Below are 13,571 nucleotides of genomic sequence, written 5' to 3'. Positions count from 1 at the left end.
CCAAAGTTCTGAAATTCGAAGATGACTGTTAGCGACAAGCACAAGAACACCTGCTTAACTCTATTTCTCAAGCTGGGAGTTAGAATAGGATCAGGTTAGAAACAGAAATTGTAATGTCCTAATTCACAGGATCACGAACCATTAAGAAATTTAAACTCGGCAATATTTTCAACGATAAAAGTTATTGTAGTGCCCAAAAACTATTACACGTAAACCTCATGCATGATTGAATTAATTTATTTATCTAGTTAATTCATGATATTTGTTAAGTTATATATATATATATATATTTATAAATTATTTAAAATGTATATATATATATATATATATATATATATTTCATTATGCAATTTTTATTATTTTTTAAAATGTTTTCATTAGTTTTAGTTTTTCAGAGGAATATTCGATACCGAACCGGAAAAGGAGACCAAAGACGATTAAGATGAAAAAAATTAAGCTATATTTTTATTTTAAGTCAAGAAAATAGTATTTTTAAAGGATTTATAAATTTTAACATTTTTAGGGCTAAATTTAATTTATCGAGTGAAATAGAAATATTAGATATTTTAATCAGCAAAATTCGAAAATAAGATATTTAAATACGTCCACTTGAAATAAAATATTTTAATAATTATTTTTATGACTTAATTAATTAAATTAGGTAGTATTTAATTATGGGTAGAATTTAAAATTTGTAGGTCCCTTAATTTCAAAAGTTGGAGGACTTAATTTGTAATTTAAATCGTGAGGGCTTAATTAGTAATTTTAATTGGTGTTTAGAGTCCTAGCCCTAAATTACAACACAACTCACGCACACACACAACACACACAAACACACACCAAGAGCACATAGTTGGCTGAGAGTTTCACTAGCAAGGATTGGTTTTTTTTTTTCAAATTCCTCCTAGCAGCAACCTTGGGCAATCATCACACTACAATCCTTGATTTATTTAGTCACTTCTCAAGCCAATAAACGCAGCAACCCGTCTCCGTTCGGCCTCCGTTCTCTCACGTATTGGTTTGTCGATATTTCGTGCGTTTTACCGCAGAGGGATGTCTAAACCTTTCCTTTATGCATCGATGATGTCATATACTGTATTTTGATATAAAATATGAATGAAAACTTGTTGGTTTGATTATATGTATGCTCAAATGTTATTAAACTCATTTTGAGTATGAAATATGCATGAACTTCAACGTTTTCTAAGAGTTTTGATCGTCGTCTTCGTTGGGCAGTACCTATGGTTTGCTGCTACATATAGTCATGTTATGGGATGTTTTTAGATGTCTTTAAGCGGTCCGGGATGGGCCGATAGGCCGCTGGATAGTAGGAAACGAAACAAGCGAAGCCGCGCGCGCATAGGGGGTTTATCGCGGGTTCACGTCGGTTTGGGTTTTAAGCTGGACCGGGGCTCGTGGCTAGGGTCTAGGCGGGGTCCTGGGGTAGGCCTGTTATGGATTGGTTAGGGTCCGGTTGGGTGGAAATAGCTGCCGGAGTCGAGAACTTCCGGGGGCGCGCATGAAGGGAAGTCGCGATTTAGGGCTGCGACTTTGCGGTTTATAACGGGCTGTGGTGTGTATCTAGAACAGGCTGGACCAGGGTCGTAAGTTATGTCTAATGGTCGAGTCTGGGGCTTGGTTCGAGTTAGAATTGATAGGAAGTCGTACGGAACGCATAAGTGCCATAGCGTCACTTTTTGGACAGCTTGTGTCTAGATTGTTCGTTGTGCATGGTACGAAGTTCGGGCATGGTTCAGGGCTGGCCTTGGGCCTTGGGCAATAGGTTAGCATGTATTTTATGTACGGGTCGAGTCCCGAGTCGATTGGTACGTTCTAAGTGGTTCTATTTAATTCGGGAAGTCGTACGTGTCCGAATGCATCTTAGGGGCTGTTTTGGGTATCAATTTTAGCACGTTAGGGCAGCAAGTCCAAGGACGATCCAACGAGGTTCACGATATTCGTGAGTATGTATAACGTGCAAAATAATTATTTTTGAGGTATTCGATTTGTCTTGTAGCCAAATTATGTTACGGGTTTGGAAGCCGGAGAACGAGTTCGGGGACCTCTTCAACCTCTTCGGATGAATTATGTTATGTTAGGGAGTGGACATCCAGTCCAAGGGCTGTGGTAATCCCTGCCGGCCCAGTACTGTTGTTTAATTTGATCAAACGATTTATGTTATGGACCACTTGCATCGAACAAAACTCTACGCAAAATGATTTACGATCTCGACTACGATGATGAGTATGAAAATATGATTTTATGAAATTGTTTATGTAAGAAAGTCGAGTTATACATATTTATGTTAATATTATGCTATGTACGAGCTATGTTTAAAATTGAATGGATTTTTATTACATATTACTTGTTATTCACGGTTTATGCATGCTGAGTCATTAGACTCACTAGACTTGATCGATATAGATGATGTAGTTGAGGAGACGGGAGGCGGTGACCAGTGAGCAGGCTCGGGCTAGTGGCAGTGCAAACCCGATGACCTTGTAGCTCACGAGAGTTTTAATTATGCACGTTTAAAACTATTTTCTTAAATTTTATGCCTTAGTATTGGTTACTAGGAAGCTGAGATTTTTTATATATTATGTTGGATTTTTTTAAAGTTTGGTGGATGTTTTTAAATTGGGATTTTGTGATTGTGGTACTTAAAATGATGGAATTTTAATATTAATTTTATTTTAGTATGAATGATTACCTTTAATTTATTTTACAAGTTATATTTTTAAAAAATAATATAATATAAAAAAATTCAAATTTTTCTGCAAATATTAAAGTATTAATATTTTAAGGCACGGTTCGTCACAGTTATATCCTAAAAACTAATAAAAAGTCTACAGAGATGAGAAATAAAGGATAACTCAGCTAACTCCGAGACCAAAACTACAGCACAAGCAGCAGATCCCACAGAAGAATAACTCATAAGATAAGACGACTTACATTATATAGATCGATGACCAACTCATCTGGATTTGGTGAGAAGGCGCTGTTCACGTACACAAACTATGAAAACAAGGGGAAAGTTAGAAACATTTCAAGTAAAACTCAAATATCATGCCCATTTTGTAATGCATAATATGACTTGCCAAAGTTTCCCTGTGAAGTTGACGACGAAGAAATCAATCACTTTACAAACTTGTCAGCCCCAGCAATCTGCATTTCAGAAAAAACTTAACTCAAAGCATAGAAACATAAAAGTGAAATTTGAGACAAGAAAATCTCTTTCTTGAGAATTTTAAATAAACAAAACTGTTGTATAGCAACCAAGTTTATCAAAAGTTTGTAATACGAAACTACTCAACAGTGATATTCCGTAATCCATTACCATTTACCAATCAAATAAAGAAACCGGGTAAAATTACTTGGGCGTGAATATTGATGATATAATAAATCATTTAAGCTGATACACTGACATTAAAGTAACAGTCATTTAATTTTTGGTACATGTTATTTCAATCATCAATAAAACATGTTCTAACTGAATTTGTAACTCTAAGTGAATCAAGGGATGGGTTTGTCAGCTAAGGCCACGCTCTTTTTACTTCTTAACCATTCTGATCTGAACCTGAACCAGTCTAGATTGGATCCATAAAATTCGAACACAAAGAAGAAGAATTTAAACCCGAAAAAAATTGCCCCAATCATGCGAACAATTCATCGAATGCAAGAAAAACAAAAACCTTGAATTTAGCTTGCTTGAGGATTGGAGCGTCACCGGTTGCTCTTAGGTGAACTACCACTGCATCAAAATCAATACGAACCGATAATATGGAGGGGGAGAATAATTAACTACCACAATCGGATTACTAACAAAGTAATTGGAAACCTCAACATTCAAACTATAAATAAAAAGAAAAAACACAGAATTTTACAAATTTGAAGAAACTGACCTTTACGGGTCTCCGACGACATCGTTGATCAACGGAAGTTACTGTAATTATTCTCTACTTTCTCACAAGCCCTCGCCGTCGTGCTCTACTCTCCCATTTTGTATGCCTAATAATCACAATTCATAATTTATTCTCTCCAAAAACATCCTTATCTGGTGAGGAAATTTTTAATTATTTTTACGATTGACAGATTTTTAAAAAATAAAAATAAAAAAAGAGAGAATTTAATTACGATATTACAATATTTGGGATGAGGATCGGTCGAAACCTTATTGTAAAAAAACTTCTTTTTAAGCTAGCGACGAGGAATGACCGGTTTCTTTTCGGTTCAGTTTTGGTAAATTTCGGTTTGATTTTCAAAAGCTTTGATGTGAAAACCAAATAGCACCTTTTACTTATTTTAACATATTACATAAAACTTTTAATTACAAAAATCTATACTTCTATACTATTTTATTAAGTTTGAAACACTTAGAGTAACTAACTTTGATGTCATGGTCTGTTTTAATAATTATATATATTAATAAAATGTTAAAATTTAAATGCAAGTTATATATAGTTCAGCGGATAGGGTCATTGTTTTTTTTGGGTTTAGGTTATAAGTTCAATTCTTATTGACGTCATTTTTTTTCCTTTTATTTTTCAATTTATTTTTTAATTTATATATCAAAATTACATTGTAGTCCATCATTATTTCTTATAATTATGTTTTGATCATCATTTAAATATAAATCAAATGAATTATAAAAAATATTATACAACCACGCAACGCATGCGTCGGTGTACTAGTATATATTATGTGTAAACTAATCGATTTCGGTTTTGACAGTTTTTAAATTTTAATAACCGAAAATTGAATTTATCAAAAATGGGATAGAAAAGCGAACCAAATAAACTAAAATTTACGGAATAGTTGGTTTATCGATTTAAACTGCTTAATGAACATCGTAATGCAGTTAAAAAAAAATAACTATATTTTAAAAAATTTGTACTTTATTAAACACGTTATAGTATAATCTTAAATTATAATATACAAATTTTTTTCATTCTCAATTCTTTTCTATAGTAAAATAGGATTCAATTTTGAAAATAATGGAAATAAATTTACTTCATCTTAGGATCTGTGGTGGTGTTTTAGACGGAATGAATAAAAAGCATTACGTTTTTTAATTTTTTTTTCTTCAGACGACCTCTACTTGTATTAACAGCAGAAATCTGATTTCGACCTTCAAATGTCAGTATGCAATTGATGTGCAATGCAGAATAAGTCTAGTGAGCTCTGTGAACAATAATAAAAGTAATGGAAAAACACAGTGATTGTTTCTGGAAGTTCGAAGGATATAAGTCTTTTACGTATCTCTTTCTTCTGTTTCGAGAAAGTGTTCCGTAAGACTTTGACATTTACAACTTATGTAAACACTCAATTTGGTAGCAATTAATATTACCTATTGAAGCTCTTAGTATCAACTTCTTTACAACTTACTTACACATTACTTCTGATGAGAAATACTTTTTTGTCGGTTACAAAGATCTACTCAAAATACTAATACACTAATGAGATTAATAATAGAATATGATACAAGATGATCTTTTAGAAGATTTGATAAAGCTTGTATGAGTATGCTTCTGATATATTTTAGCAGTACTTTTGAATAATGAGATATATTCGTGTTGTGTGTGTCATTACTTGCTGAAATATGATATGACTTTATATAGGTGATCTTCAAACGTTTGGATCTGAAATTTTATAAATTGATCATATCAAGATCATTGATGCATTTTTCCAAATTGTCAAATATAATTTGGAATGCTCCAAAAGTAGAAAGTGACATTAAATACTTGATACTATCTGTCCAATCAGTTAGAATGTACCCTCTTTAACTAGAATGCTCAACATTTTTCTAATGTTCTTTTCTGTTGATTTTATGCTTCAATAAGTACGATGATATATTCAATGTTCATAAATAATTGTTGTCAAAATTCAGCAGTATGTGGATGTGTTCAGTAATTGTTTGTCCATTAAGTTCCTTATTCTATAAAAACTTAGCTGATTCTCGGCTATTGCCTATTGGCTACTGAATTTTTCGGAGTGTTGAATTTAGTAATCTTGATTTAATTCCTTACAACAAGCTTATCGCCAAAACTTAAATATCACAACACTTCATTTGGTATTTTCATCTTCTACTTATTTACATTTGAGTTTAGGCATTTAAAATCTATGAATTCAAAAAAAAAAAAGTTAAACTGTTAAATAGATGAAACTCAAATTTATCTTGTAATTATTTACACCATAACTATAATTAAAAAAATGATGTGTTGCACGTTAAAGAACGCTGTTTTGGTAAAAGTTAACTATCCAAATAAATTAATGTCGCATCAATTTTTGATTTATTTTGTTCCGAATTTAATATAACAAATATATAGTGCATTAGCACATTAATTGTATTATATCATACATATACGATATGTATTCAAACATGTACTTGTTTCTGATTCTCTTTAATTTATCATATCATAATCTCGATATTTTTATGTTCTTTCTTATTTTTTGTAAGTTCTTGTAATTAATTATCCGATACTTTGACATAATTAAGATAATTATTAAGTTGAGATTAAAATAATTAATTATGTCAAATGATTTCAGAAAATATATTAAAAATATGTATTTTAGAATATCGGAGTTAATACGATATAAAATACATCTGGAACTTTAAATAACAAATGAGAGTACAAAAATTCAAAACCGGATTAAATGGGCATGTGTACACACAATTGCCAAATAAAGAAAGAAAAATGAAAAGAAGAACAAGCCATTCCATTAAGCTTCGTTTCTCCCATGTTCCCGTCGTCTCCCTCCTTTCACCAGCTAGTCGTCGTCGTCACCACGAAATGGAGCTCCGAACACCGCAGCAGGTAGCCCGATATCTCTCTATTCCATTTGTGACCTAAAGCGAAGAATATAGAAGCTGATTCAAAGCCAAGCATGAGTCTTGCTGGCGAGCTGGTTGGTGTGAGTTCTTGATTCGATTTAGGTGAAAGTTGGGTTTGATTTCTTGGGTACTTCTCGACCTGTTTAATCTAAGCGCGACATTTCTCTTGTGTTTCATCCGACTTTCAGTCGAGTTCAGAGCTGCTCCGACGAGTTTCTAGTGAGCTCTATCCTCTGCACCACCGTGAGACACCTGTTGTCGCTGTTATCCATATACTAGTTTCGATTCTTTAGGTATATTGAGCTCGATTTCAGCACTTATTCGTTCAAGTATAGGTTGCCGATTTTGGGGAAAATCGTCCCTCCGATTTAATTCCTCTTCGTCGATTTATATGCATAGTCGTGTGAGAATTTATTGGACACAACACGACATACCTTGCATACTTGGTATGGTCGGGTTAGGTGCATGACAATGTATGAAACGTCCTGCCCTTTTTATTGCTTTAAAAGTACTAGAATTTTTTTTTTTATAAACACTCAATTTTTCGGCCATGTTCCTTTCTCACGTGAAAATATTTTTATAAAATATTTTACCCTTTAAAATTAAACATTAACCAACTAGCATTTTAAAAACCAAGTGCAATAGTGATCAAATGAAATCGTCGCATATTTTACCAAACCTAAAAAGCAATAATTTGAAAGGTAAAGCCCATACTAAACCTCTCAAAAATCTCTTAAAAGCATAAATAAATAATATTAAAAATCTTTAACTTAAATCATAAAGCATAAAGCGGAAAATGTAGCGCTGGTCCTCGGGTTGTGTGCGCCTTCAGTCCAGTCAAATCACCCATCAAGTCCTCCCTCAATACCACCTGCATCCATCACACCTAGTGAGTCTAAAGACTCAACACACCATAATCTTTATAACGAGTAATACGTAATACAGTCAACATATAACGGTGAAAAATATATGTACTTAAAATATCGTTTTCATGAAGATGCATAAACATAAACATTTTTGTAAATATTTTCATGATGCATAAAACTTTAAACATAAACATTTTCGTAAAATACTTTTTCATGACATGCAATCATAAACCTTAACCTTTTCCCTTTTTCCTCAACATGACATGACATAAAACATTTTTCATGATCATAAACATTTTTCCTTTTCCTTTTCCTTTTCCTTTTCCTTTCGTTGAATTCAGATCGTTAATTGTGACTTTCCTGATCATGCTCATGAGGGTCGATGGATCCATCTACATAAAACCACAGTACTGGGCGGCGGGGGACACCAGCAACACTCTCACCGGTCAACTGGGCCCTGGCCTATCATGATTCGAATAGAAATACGCTCGTCGGGGCTCCCTCTGGGGCCTTTTCCCATAAATGGGCTCCCTCTGGGGCCTTTTCCCCTCACGATATTCCCATTCTTCCGTTACCACAAAACCGTTACCACATATCCGTTACCACATATCTGTTACCACATATTCGCAATGATGGAAACACGATCGTCGGGCTCCCACTGGGACCATAACCCTCACGACGTCGCCAACATTAACGAATTAGTCACAATTATTTCACATCCTTCAACATTTTTCATTCACATCACTTTAGAAAAATCATGAATATCATTACGTTTTTCATTTTTGAAACCAAGCATGCAACATGTATTTTAAATGTCTTCCCTCAATCATAAAAATCAAATAGACATTTAAAAATCATCATTCAATCATGAACAATTCATAAACATTTAAAAATAATCATATTTTCATAAAATAGCATTTAGGGCACTGCCATGACCTTAACTAATTTCTAGGTGTAAAAAGACCGTTTTACCCCTGGACTCAACATTTTACGTTTTCGACTTTTTCCTTGATTTCACGACTCTAACATGTCCCAAATAATTATTTAAGCTTACGTGAATTTTTTCCATAATTTTATTTGGCTTAAATGTTAGACTTTTTCAATTATCTTTTCTTAATTGTTTTAACAGTGTTTTAATCCCGAAAAATACCAAACTTTAATATAAAATTCTTAAATTCTAAATTTAGTCTTTTTATATTATTTTAGCCCTTATGGACCCCGACTCGACCCCCGTGAGCCGTTTTCCAATTTTTCTTTACTTAAAACCCTATTTGACACCTAAATTTCACCCCCGAGCCAACTCTCGATTTTCACGAGTTACCCCCGAACTATGTCGAGCCAAAAGGTGCCCAACATAATAAATTAACTTACTGGACCCTAACTTTATCAAGGAAAACCTTCTAATGCCAAAAACGAGCCCTCTACTTCCTGAACAAAAGCTGGCCGAGAAACCTTGTTGGACAAGGTCTCTTGCACGCACTGCCTAGCCCCTAACCACGAACCCAGCCACCAAACCAACCTGATTTTCACCCCCTAAGGACCCTAAGGACTAGACCTGACCCAGCCCAGACCCCCTAAACCGCGCGCCCAAGCTTGTGCGAAGCACAGAACCCTGCACGCGATCCCCTTGATTCTCGGGTGGGAGTCCTAGCTTGCTAGGACTCCTTCCCTGCCTTAGTGCGCGAGTCCTAGCGTGGCTAGGACTCCCTTCCTGACTCTCTCATGACCCTGGCTAGCCCCTGGAACGAGCCAACCAAGCCCTCCGTCCCTGCACAACAAAACCGAACCCCAAACTTGACAGCAACAACCGGTTCCTGCACGAGTTCTGGTTTCGTCTCTCTTTCTTGGTTTTAGTCGATTCATGTGTGGTGTGTGGGACTCCAAAACCCGTGTAATACTTACCTATCCATGCCTAGACATCATGGCAGCCCCTTAGTATAAAAAAACGTGAGTCATGGCATCAAACAAATTGCATATAATCACAAATCCAATGCATGTACAAGATGGTCTCCTTTTTTTTTCGAAAATTCTGAATATATACATGTATGACTTCAAGCTTTTCATGCACACATACTTTAAACAATAATATGATGTAATGGATGAGAAAAGGGAGATTAAGGTGTGCCTTTGCGTAGTATACGCTCGAATAATCGTTGACGACGAAGAACGGAGGGACGACTACGGTTTGCTCTTGATAGACCTTCGAAAACCCCTTCCTAATTGCAAGTGTGTGCTGCCGTGTGTGTGTGGGTGTGGGGAGGGAAGAGTTTTCAGAGTGAGGCGTGAGTTTTCTTTTGCAAAGTGTAGGGTTTTTGATACAATTAACACTTTAAATACTAATTCATTAACTAAGTAGGCTTTAGGCCTATTAAGCCACCAAATTCAAGCCCATTAGCTTTAATTAGGATTAATAAAATTTTAACCAAAGTTTTGATTAATTAAACATGTGAATTTATTAGCCGGGTTGCCAAAAAGTTTGTATTTTAGTTGAAGAACCAACACCGATAAAATTTACGTCCCGGCGTATAAAATCACCTCAAAAACCCTTTATTTTCATAAATACTAAAAAGCATCGACCATCTTTTAAATAATTAAAAATAATTATTTAATAAAAATATTTTACATTTTCTTCAGTCCTCGATCCCCGTTCCTCGATCGTCACTTGAATATCCTTTAAAAATATATTTTAATTCTACCATGTAGAAAAATATATTTTAAACATGCAATCATGCACAACATAATTAATTAATGCAATTAAAACATTTAATTAAAATACAAGAGAATTTAATAATTGCATGCATGTGGTTTACGTGGACCTTAAAATTTTCGGGGCGTTACAATCTTCCCCCCTTAAATTGAATTTCGTCCTCGAAATTCGCTTATCCTTAACAACCCAAAGTTTAGACTTAGTTCTAGTATCTTAAAAATCCACTCTTCCGCTGCGCTACTCTGATAAAATTTAAGTTCTAGAATGTCCTTACGTCTCCTTGATCCCAATTAATTTTACCTCTAAATCCTTATTTTGCAATTCGCAACTTTAAAAGACCCATAATGACTTGTGTTGTTACTATTATAACCTCGAATTTCAATTTTTCTTACAATTTCCAATATTAAAAGATGGATGAACATACTTATCGTATTTTGTTTTCCTTATTTTAAACCCAAAATATTCATCAACTTATCAAATTTCAATCTTAAAATCCCAAACACATTCGCTAACACTTAGATCTTCAAGACTAATATTGATTCAACCTTAAAAACCCATGATCAACATTCCTTATAACACTATATCTGAGATATCCCAAGTTTCCAAATATTCTTAAAAAGTCTAAATCCTCGAAATTCTTCTCATTTAAACCATTCAACTATCGTTTATTGCTAAACTAGTTCCCGAATTCCGTAATAATTACAAAATCAATTCTTAATTTCCTCAAAAATTATCCTAATTGATCCTTAATTTTGAAAATCATACGGTTAACCCATAAGTTCTTGGCATTCTTAATTTTCTTCTACAGGTTTCCCATAATATAATTTCAATAAACTTAAACTTATTTACCCAAAAAAAGCAATTCATATAACCAATCTTACTTTTCATCAACTTAAAATCCCAATTTATATATTTTCTTATTCCCAAAGTCGTTGCAATCCTCGAATAATTATTTCTTATGTCTAATTCCCAAAAATTAATTCAACTAGTACCCAAGAGTCATCAATATTTTCTTAGAAAATCTACGTGTCCCAAAAGCATTCATAATATTCACGATTAACTTACGGCCCAAAAAGTAAAACGTCAATACTAAAACCCAAAATTCAACATCGTCCAATTCCACCACGAAGCCAACATGCGTTGCAAAAAAATAATTTTTCATTTCATATCGTATCACGTATAAAAATTCTAAAGCATGTAAGTCATACATTATCATGAAGCTATTAAACATGTGACGTGAACATATAATTCATGTACTTATGCAGGTAACATCATAAAATCATATAAAGCATGTAAACTTACAAGTTTGAGGCTTGACGACTGATCTTCCCGGCGCTGATGGTGGCACAACCCTTTATAGGACCTTTGCTCTGATACCAACTGAAACGTCCTGCCCTTTTTATTGCTTTAAAAGTACTAGAAATTTTTTTTTTTTATAAACACTCAATTTTTCGGCCATGTACCTTTCTCACATGAAAATATTTTTATAAAATATTTTACCCTTTAAAATTAAACATTAACCAACTAGCATTTTAAAAACCAAGTGCAATAGTGATCAAATGAAATCGTCGCATATTTTACCAAACCTAAAAAGCAATAATTTGAAAGGTAAAGCCCATACTAAACCTCTCAAAAATCTCTTAAAAGCATAAATAAATAATATTAAAAATCTTTAACTTAAATCATAAAGCATAAAGCGGAAAATGTAGCGCTGGTCCTCGGGTTGTGTGCGCCTTCAGTCCAGTCAAATCACCCATCAAGTCCTCCCTCAATACCACCTGCATCCATCACACCTAGTGAGTCTAAAGACTCAACACACCATAATCTTTATAACGAGTAATACGTAATACAGTCAACATATAACGGTGAAAAATATATGTACTTAAAATATCGTTTTCATGAAGATGCATAAACATAAACATTTTTGTAAATATTTTCATGATGCATAAAACTTTAAACATAAACATTTTCGTAAAATACTTTTTCATGACATGCAATCATAAACCTTAACCTTTTCCCTTTTTCCTCAACATGACATGACATAAAACATTTTTCATGATCATAAACATTTTTCCTTTCCTTTTCCTTTTCCTTTTCCTTTCGTTGAATTCAGATCGTTAATTGTGACTTTCCTGATCATGCTCATGAGGGTCGATGGATCCATCTACATAAAACCACAGTACTGGGCGGCGGGGGACACCAGCAACACTCTCACCGGTCAACTGGGCCCTGGCCTATCATGATTCGAATAGAAATACGCTCGTCGGGGCTCCCTCTGGGGCCTTTTCCCATAAATGGGCTCCCTCTGGGGCCTTTTCCCCTCACGATATTCCCATTCTTCCGTTACCACAAAACCGTTACCACATATCCGTTACCACATATCTGTTACCACATATTCGCAATGATGGAAACACGATCGTCGGGCTCCCACTGGGACCATAACCCTCACGACGTCGCCAACATTAACGAATTAGTCACAATTATTTCACATCCTTCAACATTTTTCATTCACATCACTTTAGAAAAATCATGAATATCATTACGTTTTTCATTTTTGAAACCAAGCATGCAACATGTATTTTAAATGTCTTCCCTCAATCATAAAAATCAAATAGACATTTAAAAATCATCATTCAATCATGAACAATTCATAAACATTTAAAAATAATCATATTTTCATAAAATAGCATTTAGGGCACTGCCATGACCTTAACTAATTTCTAGGTGTAAAAAGACCGTTTTACCCCTGGACTCAACATTTTACGTTTTCGACTTTTTCCTTGATTTCACGACTCTAACATGTCCCAAATAATTATTTAAGCTTACGTGAATTTTTTCCATAATTTTATTTGGCTTAAATGTTAGACTTTTTCAATTATCTTTTCTTAATTGTTTTAACAGTGTTTTAATCCCGAAAAATACCAAACTTTAATATAAAATTCTTAAATTCTAAATTTAGTCTTTTTATATTATTTTAGCCCTTATGGACCCCGACTCGACCCCCGTGAGCCGTTTTCCAATTTTTCTTTACTTAAAACCCTATTTGACACCTAAATTTCACCCCCGAGCCAACTCTCGATTTTCACGAGTTACCCCCGAACTATGTCGAGCCAAAAGGTGCCCAACATAATAAATTAACTTACTACACCCTAACTTTATCAAGGAA

General features: G+C 34.1%; 1 protein-coding gene across 1 annotated transcript; it reads right to left on the bottom strand.

The window, feature by feature from the left end:
* Positions 1–394: 394 nt before the first annotated feature.
* Positions 395–4,080, bottom strand: LOC142534809 (ubiquitin-like protein ATG12). Its single transcript, XM_075641535.1, is given in 5 exon segments — positions 395–3,015; positions 3,099–3,132; positions 3,134–3,165; positions 3,693–3,751; positions 3,903–4,080. Coding segments are annotated over 5 exon segments (231 nt in total). The 5' UTR covers positions 3,925–4,080; the 3' UTR covers positions 395–2,931.
* Between the last annotated feature and the right edge of the window lie 9,491 nt (positions 4,081–13,571).

This window comes from Primulina tabacum, unplaced genomic scaffold (genome assembly GCF_025594145.1).
Source record: "Primulina tabacum isolate GXHZ01 unplaced genomic scaffold, ASM2559414v2 Contig693, whole genome shotgun sequence".
NCBI lineage: Eukaryota > Viridiplantae > Streptophyta > Magnoliopsida > Lamiales > Gesneriaceae > Primulina > Primulina tabacum.
The sequence above is the reverse complement of the archived record's forward strand: the minus strand, read 5'-3'. Positions and strand labels throughout refer to the sequence as shown.